Raw genomic sequence first — 25,199 nt, 5'->3', positions numbered from 1 at the left:
ATAAACATGTAAAATTTATTTAGATTTAATGTTATTTTCTTAATTAGCTGTTTTGAAAAATAATAATTTTTTGAAGTGTCAACATCTCATCAGTGTAATTGATACGTGTCATGAGCATGTTAATGGCTAATTTAAAAACTCAACTTTATATAATAAGATTTTTAATATAATAAAAAGATTAGTTCAGACTTCAATTCAAGCTTTTTTCCTAAAACTACCAATCAGTTCTTCGTGCTTCGTTTTCTTTGCATGTGCCTTCACAAATCTTGTTGGAGTACTCAGTGTCTGAAATTGGCTAACCATAGAGACATAAATTTTTCTTTTTTTTGTGTGCAAACAAAGACAATATAGTATAATTATACGACCAAATATGGATAGCACATAGTATATTTATCTTATCATATAGTGGTTGAGAATCTTTGTAACAGTGAAACTTTGATATGGATGAGACATAATATATTTATCTTAGTTGTTTTTAAAAAAATATAATAAATATATAATTATCTTATGCTTTGCTTGAAAACTATGATTTCTGATTGTTAAAATTGACACGTGTCACGATCTGGTGAATTTTTAACTTTGATTTCTAATCGTTAAAACTAACATGTGTCACAATCTGATGAGTTATTAACTTTGAGAACTAAGGTTAATATAATAAAATTTTCTAGAAAACAATTAAAAATCAAAGGTTGGTTTTTTATTATTTTGTAAAATTAAAAAATTGTTCGATGAGTTTCTTTTTTTTTGCCCTTTAGTTTGCTTGCATTATAAAACTTCCTCTTTGTCTTTTTTCTTATTCAGAGATTGCATAATAATGTTTTCTTCTTATTTTTATTTTTATATAGAAAAAGAAATAAAAATAATTCCTTTGGAAATGGGCAGAGTCAGAGAGATGGGAAGGAATATATGCTTATGCCCATTCTTTGTGAGAAGCTCTAATAATTTTCATATTAAATTTAGTTTTGCAGTAGAAGATACAATGTATTAGTAGAAATAGGCATGACCAACATAGATTTTATTAAGAAACAAACTAAATAGATATTATTTTTAATTTTTATTTTTAAGTTATTATGGACATTTCGGTCCACCTTCTTTGGTCCTCCAGTTATCGTAGCAAGGGCATTCTTCTTTGTGTCCATATGTTCCGGATGGCACGCACAAACATGTGTTACAACATTTGTTGCAGTAAAACAAACACGGTTTCTTGTGAGATGTCTCTGAACATCGACGTTGACATTCCGCTGGACATTCTGCACAAACATATAAAAACAATAATAAATAAATGACTAAAGGTATGATTCAACATTTCAACTCATTCATTGATTATATGAATGAAAGAACAAGTGATGTTATTAACAATTTACCTTCTGGTCGAAGTGAGCCTCCTCTTCCCATCTGAATTTTGTTAAATAACACATATAAATTTGTGATGCAAAAGAATAATATAATTATACCTGTTTTTTTGTCAATTAATATATATTAAACTAAAACAGTTTGGAAAATAATATATCTATATATATATATATATATATATATATGTGTGTGATATTGTTGTTTGTTTCTTCTTCTTTTTTTTTTGTGAAAATATTTGCTTTTATAATTTATCATTTCATAAAAAAAAACATATACCTTATAGATTGCAGGTGCTTCACATGGACGTTCTAATTCCTCAGCCTGTACCAAAAATAAATATAAGAACCCAACTTTTAATGAATTCATAATCCCTAAGAATGAAAACAAGTATTTGAACTTTAAATAATAAAAAGTATGTGAAATTTTACATTAGAAAATTGAATAGCAAGCAACAAACAAGATACAATGAAGACAACGATGAGCTTCGCCATTTCCTGAACTTTTTCTTTTCACTTGTGATATTTTTTTTTTTTGAGTGTATTCTAAAGTGAGTGTTAAATCCATTTATAACCAATAACATTGGCATATTATTGAAGGTATTCAAATACTAATCAAACGCATTTAATATATGTTTATCATATTCAAAGATATATGTTGACATTTTATCATATTCAAAGATATATGTGTGTTCTTTCTAAACTAATTTTATGAAATAATTTTGTTAATATGGTAGAGAATATAGTATTTATTATTCAAAGATGTGTTTCCTTTCCTAAAATAATTTCCTAAAAATGTGTTAATATGTTGACAAAACAACATTACCTATATGTTTGAGGAATAGAAAAAGTATTTATCTTAACATTTTTGGATCTTCTTTAATGTTATGATTTACATGATTTTTTATTTTACTTATTTACTAATCGGACTCTCTATTAGTGCATTTAATCAAAAGAAATCTTAATAAATTAAAACCGATTATTTACATCTCTACAATATAGCAACACAATCAAATTTATAGAAACACAATAACAGTTTTTAAAATCACATTCTCATTAGCTTTTAATATGCATTATTAAGATTTACACCAACTTTCTATAATACTCATTCATTTAATAAAAGTAAACCCCTAAATTATCGTGTCAATAATGGTGTAAACACAATTATCATTGGTTGAGCGTATTAGATTAATATACTTTAACAACTTTTTTTTTTGAATAAAATGTAAAATTTATTCGAAAAAATTGTTTACATCAAATGCAACATGTGTTTTAACGTGTGTGGTCTTAAATATTGCTAAAATGTAATACAAAAATGTTAGCTAAAAACTGTATGAACGAGAGCATCTTATCTGGATCCCTAAAAGGGTGTATCGATTTCTTGGGAGGTTTTGTGCCTTTTTGGTTTTGTTTACGGCCTCTCCAAAAATATTATCAAAATGCATTTTTTTCAAAGTACCATACTACCATGAAATTGAACTAAATTTTTAATATTACCAAAATAATCTCTAAATACTAAACACTAAACCTTACCCCTAAAAATTATACTATAAATCTAAAATTGTTAATCCAAACCTAAAAAGGAAATTTTACACTTTAAAATATAGATATATTTTTTTGTGTTGGTGGTAATTCTAAAAATTTGTGGTATTTTGGAAAAAAACTAAAAAATTGTATTTTTGAAAATATAACTTAAAAATGTGATATTTGTAGGAACTCTAAGTAAAATATCCAACCGACTAAATTAATAATGAAGGCATTCTTCTAAAGGTTTAAACTAAGAGTAGCATGAGTGAATTATTTCATGTTTTTTTCCTTTCTTTAGCATGAGTGAATTATTTCATAGTATGTGATAATTCATTATGCTACAACTAATCATCGTTTAAGGCACGTACGAATCAATTAAATTAATAATATAAATTTACAGAACTCTTGTTTGCAAAACAATAATACGCATCCATGGAAACTAAATCTATTAAGCTTACGTAACATCTTCACATCCATTCTCAGTAGCTAATTAGAAAAACACTTAATTAAGTCTAGTTCTAATTTTACACACACATTTTAATGCTATAAACGATCTAAATTCTATATATAAATTCCAATCTAATCGAATGTTCTAACAAAATTCAACCCTTAAATCAATATCTAGACATCAGTCGTCCTAATTTAGCATAACCTAATTTCCAATAGAAACTACTCACATATTGTTAAAACACATGGAAATAAATGTCAAAGGTTCAAAATAAATTGGACACCGATAGACAAATAATAGAGATAGAGATAAAATTTATGAAATATTGCATCAAATGGAAATGACAAAGGACAATTCTCTTCAAAATGTTTAGGTAGTAATTTGGAGTCCTTGCTTGTTTGGCTTTAGCTCAGAGCCGAGCATATGAATCCCAAACCAACTTAGATAAACTCAAGGTTGAACATATTCAGAAAATGCTTTAAGGAGTGAATCCAGCTAGATTGAGTTCAAATCTAAAATTTTCTTGAAATATGTCGAATCTGTTTGCATTTCTTCCCCTCACACGAACTCAAAAGTTGAGCTGGAAGTGGAAGATCATAATATTTTTCGACTTCTATGAATGATATATTTTCACCAAATGAAAACACAAACCTAAGTTTGTGGGGCTTAAGAGTTAAATGATACATCAAATTAGTGACAAGATGGTGAAAGAGTGAATGCAAGAAAGAAGAATTATAGAGGTCTTAATTATGATAAGATGATAGATACTAGTATTTTCTTTTAATCTTAAGGTATTTGACCAAAGATCTTTGTGCAACTTTAGATTTGCAATAGACGAAAACATTTTATTATATTATATTATACATATATTAAAAATAGGCACGGCCAACATCGATTTTAGTAAGAAGAAACAATATCTGTTTTGTTTATAATTGTTTTTAAGTTATTATGGACATTTAGGTCCACCTTCTTTGGTCCTCCAGTTATCGTAGCAAGGGCATTCTTCTTTGTGTCCATATGTTCCCGATGGTACACACAAACATTTCAGACAACATTTGTTGCAAAAGAACAAACATGGTTTTTTGTGAGATGTCGCTGAACATCGACGTTGACACTCGGCTGGACATTCTGCACAAAAAAATACAATACAACATTAAATAAATCATTAACACGAAACGGTTCAATTCATTCATAGATTATATAAATGAAAGAACACGGAAATAAAAAGTTACCTTCTGGTCGAAGTGAGCCTTCTCCTCCCATCTGAATTTGTTGGAGGAGGATGCACATAAATTTGTGATGTAAAAGAATTGTTACAATAAAGAGTTTGAAAAAAAGTAAAAATATATATGTGGTATGTATTGTCTGTAATATATATTTTTTTTTCATAATCTGATGTTTTATATAAAAAATTATACCTTATGGGCTGCAGGTGTTTCAGCTGGACTATCTAATTCTTCGGCCTGTACCAAATAAATAAATAAATAATATATATATAAAACTGTATTTCGACGAAGTCATAAAAGTAAAATAAAAAAATGAAAATTTGAATGTTTACATTAGAAGATTGAGTAGCAAGCAACAGACTGGATACAATCAAGAAAATGATGAGTTTCAACATTTTTGTCAAACTCTTTCCTTTCACTTCTGATTTTATTTTATTTTGATGATGATGTATTTTCATTTGAGTGTTTGCATCTATTTATAACCAATGGCACTTGTATATATTATAGAAGGTAATTAAATATACTGGAAGTAGTCAAATGCAAAGCATTTATTTTATGCTGACTTTATTAAATTCAATGTATTTTCTTTCCTAAAATAATTTATGAAATTAATTAAACTGTTAATATGTTGAAAAAAAAATTATATTTTCGAATGTTCCAAAGTTTACATTTAAAACGAACAAACAAGAATGATATGATCCACGTTTGAATCACACGCGCCCGCGAGTGTACATAACGTAATAAATAAAAAATGTATAATTATAATTAAATATTTTGATGCCTATATTCAAAATTCGAAGCTCTCCCTCTCTCTCCCTCTCTCTCCCTCTCTCTCTCTCTCACACAGAGTCCTTTTTTTGGGATTTTCAAATTTGAAAAACAAAAAGACTCATCAGACTCAGACCCACCACCTCCAACATCTCTCTCTCTCTCTCTCTCTCTGTCACTTTCTCGAGAAAACATTATATATTTTCCCTCCTCATTGTATTTTGTAATAAGTTCTTCCATCGCTGTTCCTTTTTTTTTATTTTATTTTACCACCAATAAAATTTAAATCACACGAGTTCATCACAATTGCGTCTGAACCATTCTCGCAGAGCTCATGGGTTGCCTCTTCAAGTGCTGCTTCCGTGCTACTACCAAAGATGACGAATCAACTAGTGCTAATGACTCTGTTTCTCAAGTTCAATCCAAACAAGTAGTAAATTGAATTATCATCATCGCTTCCTTGTGCTTTTACAATTTCATGTGTTTCAGTTGTAATCATTATTAACTTCTTCGTGTTTTTTTTATTTTCAGAGAGGTCATCATGAATTATCGAAGAATCGTTTGTCAGCTTTGTTTTTATCTGAAGCTTCTTCTTCTTCTTCTTCTTCTTCGCCTTTTCATAACAGAGAGGGCTCTAGTTTGGTTTCTATGCATATTCACAAGGATGAGGTATGTATGTTGTTAAAAGAATTTATATATATATTCAAAAATCATACCTTATGTGTATTTGCTTGAGACATCTTTTGTGTGTTTTGATATGTGTGATACTTGTGATGAAGCTCTTCTTGCTGAACTGAGAGAAGAAGTGTGAATAGAGATAATATGATTGTATTATTATTGTTGTGTATTATCAAATGGAATGATACAACTTATATATAAGCACAAACCATAATTAAAAGGATTACATAGTATAATATAATTAATGTATATTAGAGTAATATATGGGATTTGAGTAATCATAGGTGATATGATGATACTCTTTCCTTAATACGCCCCCTCAATCTCAAGGGGTGATGAAGCGAAGCGAAAATAACGGTTTGAGACTGACAAACACAAGTGTTGAGAAGGAGATCCGCTTATGAATTAAGAAGATGAGTTGTTGTTGTTGAGCAAGATTTGCTAAAGACCCGATATGGTGACGAGTTGTGTTATGTTGAGGTGGCCGACATCAACGATGGTTAGAGAAGGAGATCCAATTTCTTTTTTTCTTTTTTTTTTCAAAAAACAATTTGATTTAGATTCAAAGACTTATGATATATAAGCTTGAATGATAGAAGTATTTTTGGCTTAAAAAATAAAAATTATAAAAAACAAAAGTATTTGACTTAGATTCAGAGGTCTAAGATGGTAGACTTGAATAAAAAGAAGCTCGAGGGTTTAGATTCAGAGGTTCATAATGAACTTGAATGTGGAAGCACTGGCTTAAAACAAAAATAAACAAAAGAAGCACATAGCTTAGAATAGAAACAAGAACGGAGCCGATCGTTTGATCATTGTAGCTCTGATACCATGTGAATAGAGATAATATGATTGTATTATTATTGTTGTGTATTATCAAATGGAATGATACAACTTATATATAAGCACAAACCATAATCAAAGGACATAATTAAAGGGATTACATAGTATAATATAATTAAATGTATATTAGAGTAATATATGGGATTTGAGTAATCATAGGTGATATGATGATACTCTTTCCTTAATAAGAAGTTGTTCTGTGTTTTTATGTTATTATTGTATTGAGGAGGTGGTGGTCTAGACTCTAGTATGCTCTGTTTCTAACAGGAATGCATTGTACATTTCACAAATTGGGTTTTCATTTCCTCTGTTTTTCGTGTGCTCAGTTGTATTGACAATAGATGTATTTTAGATGATCATTAGTGTCTGCATCTTTACTACTAATAATTATCTGAGATTTTTGTGTGAGTTAGTTAGTCTTCTAAAGTTTTGAAAAACTCATAACAACAGAATCTGATTCTGATTGTCACTTTCTTCAAACTGAGAACCTAACTTCACTTTAATTTTCTTGTGGAGCTACAGGCACAAGTTCTTAAAGCTTGCAGCATAACACCAGTGACACCGGTTGAGATTAAAGCACCCAAAAAACTTGAAACCCCTCAACTTGGAGAACATTTTGGATCTACCCCTTCCTGGGTTTCCATTAACTATGATGCAATGTTTCACTTGGATGAGATAAAGAATGAGCCCTTTGAAAGATCATTAGATACTTCAGAGAAAACTCCTAGCAGGTAAACTGCTACATGCCTACTTTACGTGATAAATATCTCTTTTGAGCTGATCTTTTGAAAAGTAGATGAATCTTAGTCAAACTGGCACAATTACATATCCTAACAAAAAATACTTTTATCACACAAGAGTTCCAGAGGTTGCATGAACTTTACTCTTTTTCTTGTTTTGTCAATATCAGTTGCTTGACCGATGCCCGTAGCAATGCAAGGATCTCTTCTGCATCTAGCGACGCTAGTGAAAAAAGCATTGGTACTGCGTTCAGGGACGAGGTGGACATAACCAGCAATGTGCCACTCAAAGCTGGAAAAGTTAAGAGTAAGACAAAGTCAGCGCGGTCTGAATGTGAGTTTGATCAATCTTACTCTTCTAGTTCTTCCAAGAACAGCACTTCAAGGAAACCTGAGATGGCTGCAAAAACTAATATCCCAGCAACATCGCCTAATCCGACCGCATTGAAGCTATCTGATGAGATCCAAACCCCTAGAACCATCTTTCCTGATAATATAGGATCAGCAGTAAGGGGGAGGCAAAGATTCCAAGACAAGACAGAAAATGAATCTCCCACATCAACGATTTGCGAGGGAAAGTTGGAAGAGAGTACAGATGAAAAATACCCCATAGTCGAAACTAGTTGGGTGAAGCAGGGTAGTGACAAAAACATGGAGGCTTTATCCATAACTCATGGGGACAGACCAATCATTGGAATGGTTGCAGCTCACTGGAATGAGAAAGAACAATCTCTAATCTCACCCAAATGGTGGGATGGTAATGGGATACCAAACTCTACAAACAAGTACAAAGAGGTACTACTCGATCTCATGTTTCTTACTAAGCTTCTTCACATTTGCTCTCATTTATTAAGAAACGTAGGATTTACTTTCCTTAATGCAGGACCAGAAAGTGAGTTGGCACGCAACATCTTTTGAAGAGAGATTGGAGAAGGCTCTTTCAGAAGAAGGTGGTCGTGGTTTCATCCCTAGGTACAATTTTCTCCTTCCCTTTTGCAGTTAATATATGCAAATGCTTATATTGTGTTATTAAAATCACATTTGAAGATAGTAACCAATTATACATATAAACTTGTTGCTTTGCAGAAAACTTGGAATAGTGGAAGAGACTGAAAGGGACACAGCCATAATACATCTACGAAATTCAGCTCAGTCCATGTCAGTTGTTTCCTTTTGAATACCGTGTGTGAATCTATGGAGGTAATACTCTTATGATCTCTACTAGGATCGATTAAGTTTTTTGATTAGTTTGTACTTGGAAGAACAATTAACTGAAACGCATTGTCTAGCTATGTGCTTGAATACTATATATATATACCTAGTAAACACCAGAATGTAATATATATCTCAACACAAGAACTACAAAATGAAAGTTATAAGAACTGAATGATGGTTTAAGTCTATAAATTATTGTATACATAATATATGTAAAATACTACCACACAAGTAGTTTTATTGTATACTACAATTTTTTTGTGGAAACTCCAGAAATCCTCTAAGATTTGGATCCACTATTATTTTCAGATCCTGAAATGGAGCAACGGTGAGGTCCCATCAAGTCCTTTAGCCAAGTAATGTCTCGCCATCTCGGACGTGGTTGTGTCTCTATACTTGGGAGGGTTTTGTTCAGATAGAAGCTCTTTGATAGGTCCATATACTTGTTCATTTGGTATGGTGTGCATGAAGAACGATGCGCTTGAAATGCGCGGTTCCTCGCCTCTATTTGCCAAAACCCTGTGCTCCACACTTACAAACTTATCGTTTGTTATAAGCTGCAAGCAACCATTGGAAAAATATAATTTTGTGAGATTTGTCAAAACATGAAAGATTTGATTGGTGTATTAAGTTTGTTTCTTGAAAACAAAATAACATATTTGTCTGTAAGAGATCTCCTAAGTTGACGATAAGAGCTTCGGGATTAGGAGGAACATCGATCCAGTATCCATCATGGAGAACTTGAAGTCCACCAATGTGGTCTTGAAGAAGAATAGTGATAAAAGATATATCTGTGTGTGAACTGATCCCAAAGGTTCGATCAGGCTCTGGACAAGGTGGGTAGTAATGTGAGAGCAACGACAAGCTCTTGTCGCAGTCTAGTTCTTTGAGGTGGTTAGGGTTTAATCCGAGAGCTTCTGATAACAGCTCAAAGATTGTCTCTCCTAACTTCATCATTCGCTTGGAGTACTCCAACATTATTTCCCTGAAAATATTATTAGTTACGTAGACTTTTATAACTGAAATTCATCAAATCGAAGTCAAACCAAACTCGACAATTTTTTTTTCTTTCTTTTGTAACGGAATAAGCTGAAAAGATACAAAATATATTTTAAATTTACAAACACTAACTAGTAACTACAGGATATAAACAAAATACAACTAAAGATACTTCAAATATAATAGTATTAATTATAAATATTTACATTTAAGTTCATAATTGATATATTTTTTTCTATCCAAAACCCTTTCTTCAAATCAAAAGGAACAAAAGTAAATTTTGATTTTTTCACATCCAAATCTCAAAACCCTAAAAAGTGAACTCTTAATTACATTCTAAGACACTTTCTATTAGCATTCAAAAAGTGGGGAGAACTTTCTTTGGGCCTCTCAAATATATTATTTTAATATATATAATTTTATTTTTTATTTAAATTTTAAACTATAAATAAAACTTATATACAATTATGTTAAAACATGTGTTAAGTGAGACTTTACGCATGTTCTCAAAGTCTCTTTTTAGAGACTAAGGGTGCAAATGGATGACTTAAATTAATAGGTTGAATAGCTTGAATGATCATTCAGCCAATTTTTTACCATTTAAGATAAATAAGTTGGAAAAATTATTCAACCCATTCAACCAAAAAAGCTGGAGAAATGAACAAATTATAAAAAGAATTTGTTCAACTCTTTCATCTCCTATTTAGTGGATGAATGAGTTGAATGTTATTCAACCAATTTTATTCAACTCATATCTTTTCAACTCATTCATCTCTAGTGCAACCATTTCCACCCTAACTATTTCTTTTTCCTTATTTTCTATTATTTTATAATTTTTTATAATTGAGAGACTCGATGAAAAACTCACACTATACATGCTCTAATACGTTCTACCAAAGTTCATCGAACTGATCTCGATTACATTCTAGCAGCCTGGAATCGAGCATGAAAGTTGAATATATTTATGGATTTGATTTATGTAATGAAGGACTAATCTTCAATTTTAATTTTTTTCTATAATTATTCTAGTCCATCAAAAATATTGATGTCGAAAATATTCAAAATATTATTTATTCTTAATATTTTAACTAAATAATTAATATTGTAGACCATTCTAGAGTTTCAAGGGTTATTAGCTTTTATTATAAATAAGTCATTTAGGGCTTCTTTTGTATGAGGTTGTTTTTGATTAATAAAAGTTAAAAGAGCTTTATATAAGCACTGAGGAGAGTATTCTCAAACGAAGTCTTTGATTTCTTTGTTGATTGTGAATCCATTGATATCCGATAACAAAAGTTACCGAGCTATGATTATCCTGCTTGAAATCCATTGATACTCAAGATTACTTTCATATTTTATCTTGCTGCAACAGTTGGTATCAGAGCAGGTTCAACTAATTATTATGAATCGTATTTTAAAATCTAGTGTTATTTGATTTTGTATTTATAAATCATGTTTAATAAATGTCAAAGTCTAATGTTATTCAAGTAGGATTTCAAATACTTCCTTATAATCTAGTTTCTTTTAAAATTAAATAACTTTTAACTTTTTTATGGATAGAGTCATTTGAAATATCATAAGTAACTTATTAGAATTCAAAATTTAAGAAATATTGCAGATATTTTAAGCGGCGGTTATTGGATGAATAATTTGTAAATTCATATAATATTGTAAATTATGAAAATCAAAACACATGGATTTTGAAATAACATGTTATATGCTTGGATTGAATCCTTCTATTTTTCACTTTAATATCCATTTAAAATATAATGTGGATTTTGAAATCCAAAAACAAAACACTAAAGAAATAACATAGGATTTTAACAAGTATTTATAAATCATAGAAACAATAACACCTAATTTTGATAAATATTTTAAATTCAATGATTGAATAACAAATGATTTTTGTTTGGATTTCCAAATCCATTAAAATCATAAAACCAATAACCACTTCTAAGATTCACATAAATAAATTTTATTATAAATAATTTCAAATAACCATTTCTAATATTCACATAAATAAATTTTATTATAAATAATTTCAAAATCTTAAAGGGAAGGAAGCGGCCTCTTTTGTGGGAGAACATCGCTTTCCTTCGTGTAGCTATGATGTCATTCAGAAACAACAAAACAAAAAAGATTGTAAAACTTAATAATTCACTTTAAATCCATAATTAAATAACACCCTCTGAATCTCAAATATATATTAGATCATACAATAAAAAAATTACAATATAATGAAAGCAATATTGGGAGATATATGTACTTGATTTGTATCTAAATAGTTAATTTAAGAAACTAAAAGCATTTTGTCCAAAAAAAAAAAAACTAAAAGCATCTACACTGGCATGCTCACAATATACCAATATATTAAAAAAAATAAAAAGTAATTAAAAAAACAGGGAAAAGAGTCAGAATCGATTCTGGTTTGAACAATCTGAAAACCCAGCTGAACAACTCAAATGACACTTGGCTTTATATTAGTGGTCAAATTCTTATTTTATAATTTTTTTATTTGTTCAATAAATTATTTTTTACAAAATATTAAAATAATATTTATGAGGTGCTCATATGAGCATACCGTTAGTGATGGTTTAATCGGACCGGTTCTTAAGTTTTTACGTTTTGGGGGTGACTGGCAAAGGCTTTAAAGGCTGAATTTTTTTAAAAGAAATAAATTTAATTTAAAAAAACTTATATAATTAACATCAGGGGTGTTGTTAAATTTAGTTTATAATTTTCAAAAAAAAAAACTTATAACTAATTACCTTGTTTAGCTTCATTATTACCTTGTTTCTGGTTTCATGAGCTTTCAGTTTTGGCCTTTGGGCCCTATTTTATACAATAATTGTAGTCTTTTTTCCTCTAAGAAAATATCTAGTAGTGATGTCACTAAAATTTGAAACTTAGAAAGAAAAAAAACGTACCGACAAACCGCAGGTAAGTCCTCTACTTGTGAAACATCAGGAGCCATAACCATAGTTAAAGTATCTCTCCAGTTGGCAGCTTGAGAGCTATAGAGACCGAAATTAGTGTTATACTTAACCTTTTTGGTGATGTCACGACTATAAAACGTTTTCTTCACATCTGAGTCCTGCTCATGAAACCCACGAATCCCATCTTTCATCTTCTCCATCACATCTACTGGGATCCCATGGTTAATCACCTGGAAGAACCCAAAATTCTCAACTGCGTCTTTCACTTTCGTGATCACACTTTCTCGCATGACCGTGGACTCGAACACACAGCCTCCAAGATCGATTGTTGGAATCTTCAACGTTGAGGAACTAGGTTTAGGGTTTGTGAAGGTAGCATGCGGGTGATGGAAAATGCGTGGGATTTGTGTTATCCCAGCGTCCATGAGACCCTTCACTCCAATCTTCATCTCATCGAACGCTTTTACCTCACCGGTACGATCATAGTTTCCCACCATTGTGTATGTCGTTTCTTATACGAGAAGGAAAAGAAAGGTTGAAGAAATTATAGAGAGACTTTTTTGCTCAGTAGTGTAGCTTGCTGAATCAGAGGTAACAAACACAAAAAGTAGTTGGTGTGACCCAAATACACCGTATTTGGTGTATGTGTGAATCAAATACAATTTCAAAGTTGAAATAATAAGATTTCTCTCCGCGACGTTTGTTTCATGTTTTGGATATATTATCAAAAGAAAGAACAATATTTGGTTGATGTATACATGTCATATGCCCATGTGATACAGTCCTTGTATCCATCTAGCTAGCTAGTGTGGGTTCCCATTTGAATTAATAAATAATTCTCGTATAATTCTGTTTATTTTCTACTCTTTCTTAGAGCCAAACAAAATATATTCATATGAAACATATTTTTTTGTACTTTTCTAAATAAAGTTTTGAGAACCACACAATCATGATTCATGAGTCGTGTTATCATTCTTTTTTTCTCCTAAGCTCCAATAGTTCTGCTCCAGTGGTCGTCCTCCACCGTCCAACTTTAATGTATGTCAATATGTATCCCTCGCACAGCTAACGATAATGCCAACTCTATCATTCTTACGTTTTACTATGATGAATTGGATGAGCTTTCTTACAATTTTTTTTTTTAACAGCTTATTTTATTGATTAAGTTGTTTCCTCAGAGAGGGTTACATTGTGATCTTCATAAAGTGTATTTATAATACAAGAAGGAACATAAGAATAAGAGATAAACATTTGATTATGCATAGGTTCCTTCACCAGTCGCCAGTCGATCTGCTGCTTTGTTGTTGCTTCTTTTTGTCCAAACAAATTCTGCTTTTGTAAATTTTTGTTTCCAATGGATGACTTCTCTCTTCCAGTTATGAGCTGTGAAACTGAGGGTTTCTTCTCTTGCTAATTTGCAAACTTGGGCATTGTCTCCTTCAAAGATGACATGTGTGTGTCCACGGATCCACATTTGCTGCATTGAAGTAACGAGACTTTGTAGTTCCGCTTCTAGGACTGTTGTACATGTTTGTCCTTTAGTTTTAGGAAAAAAGATGGCTAGCTACGCGAAATAGTGGTGAATACATGGTCACAAATGCCAAGTATACTATTGTATATTCAACTACACAAATTATATGTACTACATGGTCACATGCATGAACTATATGACGTTATGCGGTCAACATCATAGACATATAATTCAGTACACCGGTCAATTGACTCCGGCGAAGACCGACGTTGACTCCGGCGTTGACCAACACTTCAAAAAAAATTCTAAACTAAAAAAAAAATTATTATAGTAAATTATTTATGGGTTTTCATGATTAAAAGAAATTTTCTATTCAATATCCAAATATATCTTTTATATATCTCTAATATATTCATTCTTATAATTAATTACTTTTTATTTTTCTAGCTAAAGTAAATAGTTAAATAAAAATCATTTATAATTATTTTCAAGATAAAAAAAATCATTTATAATAATCTTCAAGATATAAAATCATTTATAATGATTTTCAAGATATAAAAACAATTTATAATTATTTTCAAGATATATATATATATATATATATATATATATATATAAATCTCTCATAATCAGATTATTTAATTACTACAAAATCAATAAAATCAAATTCAACTACTTTCATTAGAAAATAATATGCAAAATATTGAGTATATGAATCTTTACTCTAAATTTTGCATGGTAAATGTTAAAAATTTTATACACTCTTTACTTTAAAATTTACATACTCAATATAACATATAAACATTTTTGTGGAGTAATTGATTCATTAGTTTATATGTTATATTGAGTATGTAAATTTTAGAGTAAAGAGTGTATAAATATATACATACTCAATATAACACAATTAATTACTAATATTTTTTGTAACTTGAATTTTTTAATATTGTTAGAGACATTCCCCAATTCAATTTAAGGAAAAAATTATCTGTTCCCCTAGTTTCACTTTCAGTTTGACTTGATTGGTTAGCTAAAAAATTATCAATTAAGTAAATGAAAAGAAAAAATCAGATTCACTTAGGTATAGAAATGCGAAAGTAACACACTCCCTACCCAACTTATGATCAAATGAGTCATCATCGACCCAAAATATTAAACCATATTATAAGTCATGTATTCGCTCCCTAAATTTTACTTTTACATGTATCATCACTCACTAATTAATCAAATGAAGTTTTAACATCTAACTCGTATCATCTTGCAAACCGCATTTAAAAATATATATATATATAATTCTTTTTTTTTTGTTGGTGAACAAAAATTTTTTTAAAAAAATTTAAAAATAATTAAACAATATACATCTAATCTACGAAATTATATATATATATATATATATATATATATATATTGTTGCCCCACGTAAACGTGAGTAATTTGATTACTCTTATATGTAAACGGTCTATTCGAACCAAGCGATTCTTGGCATACTTTAATCCGATTACACAAGTTAAATATCTTTTTTTTTTCTATTGCATTTTAGTCTAATGTGATATGAAGACAGATTGCACTTAAAATAATTTCTGTAACTTTGGTTTACATGGTTTCAGGAGCAGCAGAGAAGAGAGAAAAATCAACTTCCACGTATTCAGGAGCAAAGCTGACGAAATTTTCTCAAATGGTTTTTACATTGTAAAACTGAAAATGTATTAAATATAATTAAGTATTTTCCAATTAATTTCGCAGATAATTAACACACTCCTTACCCAACTTATGATCAAATGAGTCATCATCGACCCAAAATACTAAACAGTCTAAACCATATCGAACTAGTGATTTAGGAGGATTAGTAGGTAACCATGGATCTGTCCATATAATTTCTTACAATTTTCTTTTTTTCTTAATTCTGTAATCTGTATCGATTAGATAAAAAAAGGAGAAAGAAAACCTTAAACTAACCAAAAAAGGTTATATAACTACTAAAATATTAATTCTTAATTATAATTTCCAAACAGCGTCACATCCTTGAAAATTTAGTATTCACACTCAATCATGTAATGACTTGTCCACCCAGTCACAGTGGTGTCTTTACACTTCATACTTGGGAAGGCTTTTCTCAAACAGAAGCTCTTTTATCGGTCCATGAACTCGTAAAGTCGGTAAAGGATGCGCAAAGAAAGATGCGAATGAGATCCACGGCTTTTCACCTTTATTAGCCAAACTCTATGCTCCATGCTCACAAACTAGTCGTCCGTTATACGTACGTACGCTTTGATTAGTGTCTCAATAACGACTTGCCTGTAAATGAACGTCGACCCAATAACCATTTTGAAGAACTTGAAGCCCACCACCAATGTGATCTAGAAGAAGAATAGTGAGAAAAGATCTGCATGAATGCTGACTTGTGCGGAAAGTTAAATCAGGCTCGATCAGGACAAGGCGGGTAGTAGTGAGAAAGCATGAACAGACCTTTTGTGCAATCCATATCTTTCAAGTGGTTAGGGTTCATTCAGCCCTAAAGCTTCTTATAAAAGCTCAAAGATTAGTATTCTCTATTTTCATCACTCGTTTCGAATACTCCAACATGATTTCCCTGATACATTCACACAAAGTATGGATCTTTAGATTGACCAATACACTAAATGATTATTCTTCTTTGCTTCTTATATAGATTAAAAATAGGGTAAATATATTTTGTGAAAATTATTATTAAAAATAAGTGAAACTATATTTCGTACCCGCAAATCTCTCTGGTAAGTCATCTGTTTTGGAGCATCAGGGCCTCACGGTATCTCTCCAGTTCGCTGAAGGAGAGCTATAAAGATCGAAATTATACGTAACCTTTTCGGTGATATCACGAGTATAAAACTTTTTTCCTCATTTCTTAAGTCCCATCTTTTATCTTATCCATAACTTATTCAACTGAAATCTCATGGTTAGTCACCTGAAAAAATCCGTATATCTCAACCGCGTCTTTGATCATCGAGGCTACGTTCTTTCGTGTGACCGTCGACTCGAACACACTTCCTTTGAGATCGATCGTTTGGATAACTATGGTTGTTGACGAAACAAGTGGAGTTGAGTCGATTATATTGAGATGATGAAGGTGATGGAAGGATACGGATTTTACTTACGCCTTTCTTCCACCTTGTGGAAAGCTTTTACCTCACTAGCACGATCGTATGTTAATTGCTTTCATCTTCTTCTTTCTTTGTGTGTCAAGAAACAGAACAAACTTTTTTCAATAGGTATTTGCTATTTACAGTTGAATTTGATACTTACGTAGTGTGGGTTATAAAAAAAAAAAAGAGGAAAAAATGGAGATGCGGGGTATCGATGATCCCCGTACCTCTCGCATGCTAAGCGAGCGCTCTACCATCTGAGCTACATCCCCACGTTGTTCTGCTCTTAAGATACTATAATAATACGGATGTGTGTGTTTTGGGGGTCCTTTTGTAAAAGTGACTATAACTGATTGAGAATTCGAGATGATGACCAAACGATATTAATAGAGAGATAAGCTAAAAGTCGGATGTTTCATGGTATTCGAGTGGGTTTCATATTTTAATCGTTACACTATTTACTTGTATCTAACTACTATACCACGAGTGTGTGTGCTTTGAAATTTTTTAGAGTAACTAAAACTTTCATTTGTAACGAGTAGAGTAATTTTTCAAGAAATTATTTCATTCCATTTATTAAAGAAAAATTATATTAGAAGAAGTATATCCTATAAGAAAAGTTTTCACTTGTTTATTAATTATTAAAGGTGTAATTATTACATGTACACATTCATAACTAGAGATTGCATTTTTTTTTATTTTTTTGAACAAACTAGAGATTGTATTTTTTTTTTTAATTCTTATAAATAAATTAATCTACCTCAAATTCTTAAAATAAAATGTAAAATTGAACACCCTATGACATAAATTTTTAATAGTGTATTTGTTTTATACTTTTATTCTACAAACTCCTGATCATACAAATATTAATGTAATACACACCTACCTACATAAATTAATTTAGGCATGTGGTCCATGGTTATATAAACGGATATGGGCTCATTCTCTCACGTTTTATTTTGGCTCCACCTACTTGTGTGACTAAACCATACCATCTGTGTTTTCTTCTCGATGTCTTCCTTCCTTTGATTTTTATTTCTTTTCTCCTACAAAATATTCAATCATATTTTTGGTGAAGGAGTTTTGTAAACATTTTTAACCTTCATATGAAGATCTGACTCTAAGCATATATTTTAAACAGCAAATATTTTTCCTGTTATTGCAATCTATGTATTTATTATATACAAGTCGATCTGCATTGTTCGACTTTCATAAAATTGCATAAGTTTCCAATTTAATGAGAGAGACATATAAATCGTCTTCTTGTTTTTCATCAATTGACCAATTATTACTACCTCGCTCTTAATTACAGGACGAGAGTATTGAACCCATATTGGGTTAGAGTGACATGCATGGAAGAAATTGACGTCTGAGCCAATCAACTCCGTCGAGATACAAATATCTAAGTGATGATTTACCAATTGTCACCGTTCATTTTCATTGGTAACAACTAACAAGTGTTCAGATGCATGTTAAAGAAAAACAACTGATCAGTTTGAAATTGTGAATCATGTCCAAATATAAATAGATAAACAAACGAAAGTAATTTTAATGGTAAGAACCAAAAAAAAAGTTGATCAATTTGATTATCTATATAGAATAATGGGATTAATTATGTATTTAGATAAAACTAGGTTAAAACTCACGCTATGTCACGAGATGTTTTTCTTTGGAGTTTATTTAATTAATATCAATAATCTAATATAATCAAGAAAAATTAAATAAATTTTTATAGATGGTTTTTTTTCCAAATTTTATTTATTTAATATAAATATGATTGATAAAAATTAATAAATGATTGATTGGCAAGTGTCTGGTTTAATTTCAATTTCTAAATCTTAATTTTTTTTAAATTAATGTTTATTTTTTAAAGAAAATACCATGACCATGTACACTTTCAAAATATTACATTCTAAAAATATATATAGGCTCAAAAAAGTGTATTTATGTTTAATATGATTCATTTCTGTATTTTTATAGTTAGGTGCAAAGCATACGACTGCTGATGTGTTATTTTTTGTTTTAAGTTGGTTAATAAATCTGGTATGCATTAAATATATTAATTGTCTTAATTTGATTAAACTTATCTTTTTAAATGAGTTGTTAATCTCTCATTTATTTTTTGTTGTATTAACGGAAACGCAACGCCACGTTTCGCCACGAGTCGCAAATCTCTGACTCTCTCTCTCTATATAAAACTCGCGTCGTGACACTCTCAAAAATTCACTCAACAAAGCTAAACCATAAACTGTGTGAGTAGAGAGAGAGAATAAAGAGAGCAAAAAAAAAATGGTGCTAACGGTGTACGGACCTCACTTTGCTTCACCAAAGAGAGCTTTGGTAACACTGATCGAGAAGGGTGTCGCCTTCGAGACCGTCCCCGTCGATCTCTTGAAAGGAGAACAGAAGCAGCCTGCTTATCTCGCTCTACAGGTTAGTTCCTTCTTCTTGCTCGATCCGTCTCTGTTCTAATGGTTTCTTACTTTGATTCTTCTTCCAATTGCAGCCTTTTGGTACTGTTCCTGCTGTTGTCGACGGTGACTACAAAATCTTCGGTACAGTTTCAAGAAAATCTCTATACTCGTTTGATCTAGCTACAATTATAAGATGTTGTCTGGTTCTTGTTCTGTTGTGTTTTCTTTGAAAGATGTTTTTTTTTTGAAATTTGTGACAGAGTCGCGTGCGGTGATGAGGTACGTAGCAGAGAAGTATAAGTCTCAAGGACCTGATCTTTTGGGGAAAACCGTTGAAGACAGGGGTCAGGTTGAGCAATGGCTTGACGTGGAAGCGACCACATACCACCCACCGCTATTGAACCTGACGCTGCACGTAGTGTTCGCATCAGCTATGGGATTCCCATCTGATGAGAAGGTGATTAAGGATAGTGAAGCGCAACTATCCGCTGTTCTTGATGTCTACGAGGCACATCTCTCGAAGAGCAAGTACTTGGCCGGTGATTTCGTGAGCTTGGCTGATTTGGCTCACCTCCCGTTCACTGATTACTTGGTTGGTCCTATTGGGAAGGCTTACATGATCAAAGATAGGAAACACGTGAGTGCGTGGTGGGATGATATTAGCAGCCGTCCTGCGTGGAAGGAGACTCTTGCCAAGTTTTCACTCCCGGCTTAAAGATGAATCCTTCTCCTTGCTTCTTGTTGGTGATGTTGCTTGTGTATTTTATGCGAGGTTTAATAAAACTGGATCTATAATGCCTCTGTGTTTCTTCTTGGTGATGTTGCTTGTGTATGTTATTTACTTCCTGTGTGTTTTATTTCCTTTTGTAATTTAAGAAGTGTCAGTTTACTCTTTTGTGAGACCATCATCTCCATCCCTCATCTTATTGAAAGGGTATTTCCACAATTATAAAAAAGAAAAATATTATTTTAAGGTATAGGGGTTTTTAAATAATATTTTGAATAGAGTTTTAAAGATTTTAAATGTTACGTAGAATCTGTTGTTATTAGATCAAGATTTTGTTAAACTTTGTTAAAGTTTAGTTTTATTAGTTTGTGATTTGTTAAAAATTATTTAAAATCTTTACAAATATGGGTTATTGGATTCAAACTTTTATAAAATCATTAAATTTTTTTATTATTCAATTAAAACATTAAAAACATTTTATTATTCAATTAAAATAAAAGAATTTAGGATTGTTAATAAGTTCAATTATTATGTTATTGGTTCATGATTTTAGACATTTTCTTTACAAAATAAAATCATGGAAAGTATCATAAAAATACTGGAATTGTTTGGAAAACTTTAAAAGATTTTAGAAAACTAATCAACAAATCTCTTAAACAATCTTTCACTTATTCACTTTTAATGATTTTATTGAACTCTTCAAAAATGTTCATAAATCACAAACAAATACCACCCCTTAATCTTTGAAATCAGGGATTATTATCCATATTCTCAGATATAGGCATTTTGGCTTAGAAAAAATTTCACTTTTACCCTCTATGCTTTCTCCTTCCTTCTTTCTTCACGACCAAAAAAAAAAAATCTGTCGTCGATCGATAATTCTTGTTTCTTCTTCTGACCAAAACCATGGCTTCTCAACTTCCCATCAATACCATCTTCGCCACTTTCAACAACAATTATTTGGCATCCAAAACACAAAACCTCTCTCAATCTCTATTTCGTTGTGCATGAAGAAATCTAAATCTTAAAGGATACTAACTTGTGAACCCAAGGGTTTGTAATCATAAACACTAAACAAATCAAAATTCTCCTTCAATTTTTTATGAATCAAATGAAGAAACGGTAGAGAAGAGGAAGATAATCGCATGCCTTTATACCTATCAAAATGGCCGGCGGTCAGCTGCATCCATTGAGAGAGATCTGGCCATTCACGGCGGTTGGCCGGTAAGATCTGAAGCGAGAGGAAAAAAAATTATTAATGATTTTGAATTGCGTTGCAATGAGACTCAAGGTTAAAACTGTCTTTTGGTTACTAAGAAAATGCCTGTTTTCGAGAGTCCGGACTAAACATCCTCAACTGATAAGAAATCCAAAAAAAAAATGCTTTATTCAGTAATTGTTCCGTCTTTAAATTAAGACATTAGGTCTTTAATATCTTGGTGAAGATATTTTAGAGAAGGATATCTCCAATTTAAAGACCATTCATAATTAATTACTAATATTTTTTGTAACTTGAATTTTTTAATATTGTTAGAGACATTTCCCAATTCAATTTAAGGAAAAAATTATCTGTTCCCGTAGTTTCACTTTCAGTTTGACTTGATTGGTTAGCTAAAAAATTATCAATTAAGTAAATGAAAAGAAAAAAATCAGATTCACTTAGGTATAGAAATGCGAAAGTAACACACTCCCTACCCAACTTATGATCAAATGAGTCATCATCGACCCAAAATACTAAACCATATTATAAGTCATGTATTCGCTCCCTAAATTTTACTTTTACATGTATCATCACTCACTAATTAATCAAATGAAGTTTTAACATCTAACTCGTATCATCTTGCAAACCGCATTTAAAAATATATATATATATAATTCTTTTTTTTTTGTTGGTGAACAAAAAATTTTTTAAAAAAATTTAAAAATAATTAAACATTATACATCTAATCTACGAAATTATATATATATATATATATATATATATATATATATATTGTTGCCCCACGTAAACGTGAGTAATTTGATTACTCTTATATGTAAACGGTCTATTCGAACCAAGCGATTCTTGGCATACTTTAATCCGATTACACAAGTTAAATATCTTTTTTTTTTCTGTTGCATTTTAGTCTAACGTGATATGAAGACAGATTGCACTTAAAATAATTTCTGTAACTTTGGTTTACATGGTTTCAGGAGCAGAGAAAAGAGAAAAATCAACTTCCACGTATTGAGGAGCAAAGATGACGAAATTTTCTCAAATGGTTTTTACATCGTAAAACTGAAAATGTATTAAATATAATTAAGTATTTTCCAATTAATTTCGCAGATAAAATTTTGCATTTACATAACATCTTACATATACTTTTTAATATGAAGGAAAAATAATTTAACCAAAAATAAGCAAAACATATGTAAAAAAAAAGCAAAACATAAATAAAATATTTGTACATAATGTGTTTTTATAACACATAAATTAGACTTTTGGATATCATACTATCTCTTTTTATTGTTACATTAGCATTTTGTTAGTTTATTAAAAACATCTTTTTGTATAAAATATTAATAAAAGTTCTCAAGTTTCATGTTTTTTTTCATTTTCTTTTTAAACATCTAATACATTATATAATATTTTACTAATACATTTAAAAAAGCTAAGAAATATGAAATAAGAAGAATTAATAACAAACAAAATATCATGGATTTTTTAAATAAAAAGGGCAAGCACATTTTCAAAACTAATTACATAGTCTAACTAAAAAGATATATACTCTTATAATGTTTTTCCTATTTTGTGGTCTTGGGCAAATGTCTTTTCAATACACATGAAGCATGACCTGGACTGAACCAAAAGGCACATGGTCCGAAATTTTTGGGACAAGCAACGCCATTTTTTGGTAATTTTGTTGTGGGTCTGTTTTGGCTACTTACCAAAGCCAACGTCCCTCCAGCAACACGAGTTTCCACTTGTCTATTCCCCCAAGAGGACACGGAAGAAGAATAGTTTTGATGGTCTTGTTATGGTGTTTCTTGTTCTATGGGCATGCTTACTCATAATATCTCTGCGAACCATGGTTTTGCAACAGTTGGAAAGTTTTGGGACTTTTGCACTCTGATATGTGCTTTGGGTTGGTTTTTTCAATCATTTGCAACATTAATTAGCTCATGATAGTCGTGCCATTATTGGGATGTGTGGGTGTTGGATTTTACATAAGTGAGAGTCTTGGAATTTTGACTAGCTAGTAATGGAATTCGGAGGCTGCTCGTGGCCCTTCACTTAAAGAGTGAAGACTAGAAGTTCTCTTAGGCCTTTTTCAATGGAGTTGTGAAACGACCCGACCCGTTTTTTTTTAAATACTATATATATAACTAAGCATCCCATACTACTTAATTAAATCAACCCAAACCACAAAAACCTATCATAACTCTAACCAAAGTTCCAACACATAACTATAAATAACCAACAACACACAAATGAGACCCTAGATCATCCTCCTCCTCATCGACTTGATTCCACGTTCACACTTGCCTTTACCTGCACCGCAAACACAAATGAGATGCATGAGTATTTAATAAACACTCAGTGAGGCCATCCTCCCATCTACTGGTTCGCGGTCGATCGACACCCTAACCAAAATTCCAGAAATTGGTTCGCGGGCGTTACAATTCTCCCCCACCAATAATGATTCGTCCTTGAATCCCGCAACATCATCCCTCTACCAAGAACCCCCGTGCAACCGTCACCACGACCTGCACAATATCCGACCAGACTGAACACTGTCAGCCCAAAGTTTTCTGTGCAACTGTCGCAACAGCCCGCACATCCACGTGACTCAACGGTCCACACAGCCCTTACTCCACTAGTCATCACAACACAAAAAGACGAGATCAATCCCGACCTCCGAGGTCTACATCCAGCCACTATGATCATACCCACATCCTAGACATTGTTTGCTCTCTCACTCATACATCCTCAGGTCGCAACCTTCGAACTACACCGCCTGCACTCTCAGACCGTCGTCTTCGAGCCATACTGTCTCACTCTCGGATTGTCACCCTCGAGATCTCGGTATCAGGGGAACTACTCATCCCCTCCGGGGAACTAATCATCCCCTAGGAGAACTAATCATCTCCTCTGCCGCTCTCAAGGTCGCAACCCGTCAAGCCCGCGGTGCACTAGGGAAACTACTCATCCCCTCAGGAAAACTAATCATCTCCTCCGGAGAACTAATCATCTCCTCCAGAAGAACTAATCATCTCCTCATGAGCAAGCAAGTCCTAATGTCTATAAGCATCTCCTGACCGGAACCACCTTCCGTGGTTTGTGTAAAACATCACAATGTCCTACCAACCCCCATATTCCCTCACTAGAATATCAACACCATCATGACCACTAATCAGGCAAACTCTAACACATCTTAACCATTCGGGTGTTTACACACGCCCTTTTCAAAAACAGACAAGTTCTAACTATTCATAGAACGATTTATTTGTTTGCAACTGCAATCGCCATAAATAGCTTTTTCCGCTTGGCAATTATCCACAGCAAATCATCAATACAAGCGTAATAAAACAAACAAATACTATACATTCGCATATTCTGATTCACCGCATCAAATGCTTTGCAAGCCGCAACTCTGGTGTTTCACATCCCCTTTCCAAAATACACAAGTCCTAACTATTCATAGAATTTCGCACTTTTAGAAACTTTCTGTTAATGGAAACTTTCCATTTATAGAAATCGA

At 31.6% G+C, this 25,199-nt stretch overlaps 5 protein-coding genes, 1 long non-coding RNA gene, 1 other non-coding gene and 1 pseudogene across 8 annotated transcripts; 2 read left to right on the top strand and 6 right to left on the bottom strand.

Moving 5' to 3' along the window:
* Nucleotides 1–922: 922 nt before the first annotated feature.
* LOC104749796 (gibberellin-regulated protein 12-like) lies at nt 923–1,915 on the bottom strand. Its single transcript, XM_010471492.2, has 4 exons — nt 1,782–1,915; nt 1,630–1,674; nt 1,365–1,395; nt 923–1,250 (listed from the first exon to the last, which is right to left on the bottom strand). The coding sequence occupies exons 1-4, from the start codon at nt 1,842–1,844 to the stop codon at nt 1,069–1,071; spliced, it is 321 nt and encodes a 106-aa protein (XP_010469794.1). The 5' UTR covers nt 1,845–1,915; the 3' UTR covers nt 923–1,068.
* A 2,233-nt stretch (nt 1,916–4,148) lies between these two features.
* On the bottom strand, nt 4,149–5,014 carry LOC104749795 (gibberellin-regulated protein 12-like). Its single transcript, XM_010471491.2, has 4 exons — nt 4,883–5,014; nt 4,743–4,787; nt 4,557–4,587; nt 4,149–4,452 (listed from the first exon to the last, which is right to left on the bottom strand). Exons 1-4 carry the CDS (start codon nt 5,006–5,008, stop codon nt 4,271–4,273), a joined length of 384 nt encoding a protein of 127 aa, XP_010469793.2. The 5' UTR covers nt 5,009–5,014; the 3' UTR covers nt 4,149–4,270.
* Nucleotides 5,015–5,541: 527 nt separating this feature from the next.
* Nucleotides 5,542–9,463, top strand: LOC104749793 (protein JASON-like). Its single transcript, XM_010471489.3, has 7 exons — nt 5,542–5,748; nt 5,850–5,987; nt 7,362–7,570; nt 7,750–8,374; nt 8,463–8,551; nt 8,666–8,779; nt 9,104–9,463. The coding sequence occupies exons 1-6, from the start codon at nt 5,653–5,655 to the stop codon at nt 8,754–8,756; spliced, it is 1,248 nt and encodes a 415-aa protein (XP_010469791.1). The 5' UTR covers nt 5,542–5,652; the 3' UTR covers nt 8,757–8,779; nt 9,104–9,463.
* Nucleotides 9,056–13,235, bottom strand: LOC104749794 (putative 2-oxoacid dependent dioxygenase). The gene is made up of 3 exons (XM_087491248.1): nt 12,721–13,235; nt 9,465–9,779; nt 9,056–9,358 (listed from the first exon to the last, which is right to left on the bottom strand). The coding sequence occupies exons 1-3, from the start codon at nt 13,224–13,226 to the stop codon at nt 9,100–9,102; spliced, it is 1,080 nt and encodes a 359-aa protein (XP_087347374.1). The 5' UTR covers nt 13,227–13,235; the 3' UTR covers nt 9,056–9,099.
* A 2,809-nt stretch (nt 13,236–16,044) lies between these two features.
* Nucleotides 16,045–17,075, bottom strand: LOC104753375 (putative 2-oxoacid dependent dioxygenase pseudogene; annotated as a pseudogene). Its single transcript, XR_015585005.1, has 2 exons — nt 17,053–17,075; nt 16,045–16,787 (listed from the first exon to the last, which is right to left on the bottom strand). The product of XR_015585005.1 is annotated as a putative 2-oxoacid dependent dioxygenase pseudogene (transcript).
* Nucleotides 17,076–17,512: 437 nt separating this feature from the next.
* On the bottom strand, nt 17,513–17,588 carry TRNAA-AGC (transfer RNA alanine (anticodon AGC)). The gene has a single exon. It is a non-coding gene; the product is annotated as a tRNA-Ala (tRNA).
* Nucleotides 17,589–18,364: 776 nt separating this feature from the next.
* On the top strand, nt 18,365–20,703 carry LOC104749791 (glutathione S-transferase F9). Its single transcript, XM_010471486.2, has 3 exons — nt 18,365–19,749; nt 19,823–19,871; nt 19,991–20,703. Exons 1-3 carry the CDS (start codon nt 19,606–19,608, stop codon nt 20,443–20,445), a joined length of 648 nt encoding a protein of 215 aa, XP_010469788.1. The 5' UTR covers nt 18,365–19,605; the 3' UTR covers nt 20,446–20,703.
* Nucleotides 20,704–20,962: 259 nt separating this feature from the next.
* Nucleotides 20,963–21,702, bottom strand: LOC147925109 (uncharacterized). Its single transcript, XR_015584366.1, has 2 exons — nt 21,615–21,702; nt 20,963–21,400 (listed from the first exon to the last, which is right to left on the bottom strand). It is a non-coding gene; the product is annotated as an uncharacterized LOC147925109 (long non-coding RNA).
* Nucleotides 21,703–25,199: the final 3,497 nt, after the last annotated feature.

This window comes from Camelina sativa, chromosome 16, assembly GCF_030686135.1.
Source record: "Camelina sativa cultivar CO46 ecotype springtype chromosome 16, ASM3068613v1".
Lineage (NCBI taxonomy): Eukaryota > Viridiplantae > Streptophyta > Magnoliopsida > Brassicales > Brassicaceae > Camelina > Camelina sativa.
This window is presented reverse-complemented; position numbering and strand designations above follow the sequence as displayed.

Coding starts and splice junctions, on each gene's coding strand:
- LOC104749794 (XM_087491248.1), bottom strand. CDS start 13,226: ATGGTGGGAAACTATGATCGTACCGGTGAGGTAAAAGCGTTCGATGAG. Junction 9,780..12,720: donor GACTTACCTGCGGTTTGTCG/GTACGTTTTTTT, acceptor TAATATTTTCAG/GGAAATAATGTTGGAGTACT. Junction 9,359..9,464: donor ATCGTCAACTTAGGAGATCT/CTTACAGACAAA, acceptor TTCCAATGGTTG/CTTGCAGCTTATAACAAACG.
- LOC104749795 (XM_010471491.2), bottom strand. CDS start 5,008: ATGAAAATACATCATCATCAAAATAAAATAAAATCAGAAGTGAAAGGA. Junction 4,788..4,882: donor TTGCTACTCAATCTTCTAAT/GTAAACATTCAA, acceptor TATTTGGTACAG/GCCGAAGAATTAGATAGTCC. Junction 4,588..4,742: donor AAACACCTGCAGCCCATAAG/GTATAATTTTTT, acceptor CAACAAATTCAG/ATGGGAGGAGAAGGCTCACT.
- LOC104749793 (XM_010471489.3), top strand. CDS start 5,653: ATGGGTTGCCTCTTCAAGTGCTGCTTCCGTGCTACTACCAAAGATGAC. Junction 7,571..7,749: donor TCAGAGAAAACTCCTAGCAG/GTAAACTGCTAC, acceptor TGTCAATATCAG/TTGCTTGACCGATGCCCGTA. Junction 8,375..8,462: donor CTACAAACAAGTACAAAGAG/GTACTACTCGAT, acceptor TCCTTAATGCAG/GACCAGAAAGTGAGTTGGCA.
- LOC104749796 (XM_010471492.2), bottom strand. CDS start 1,844: ATGGCGAAGCTCATCGTTGTCTTCATTGTATCTTGTTTGTTGCTTGCT. Junction 1,396..1,629: donor AAGCACCTGCAATCTATAAG/GTATATGTTTTT, acceptor AACAAAATTCAG/ATGGGAAGAGGAGGCTCACT. Junction 1,251..1,364: donor AGGCTCACTTCGACCAGAAG/GTAAATTGTTAA, acceptor ATGTTTGTGCAG/AATGTCCAGCGGAATGTCAA.
- LOC104749791 (XM_010471486.2), top strand. CDS start 19,606: ATGGTGCTAACGGTGTACGGACCTCACTTTGCTTCACCAAAGAGAGCT. Junction 19,750..19,822: donor CTGCTTATCTCGCTCTACAG/GTTAGTTCCTTC, acceptor TTCCAATTGCAG/CCTTTTGGTACTGTTCCTGC. Junction 19,872..19,990: donor CGGTGACTACAAAATCTTCG/GTACAGTTTCAA, acceptor AATTTGTGACAG/AGTCGCGTGCGGTGATGAGG.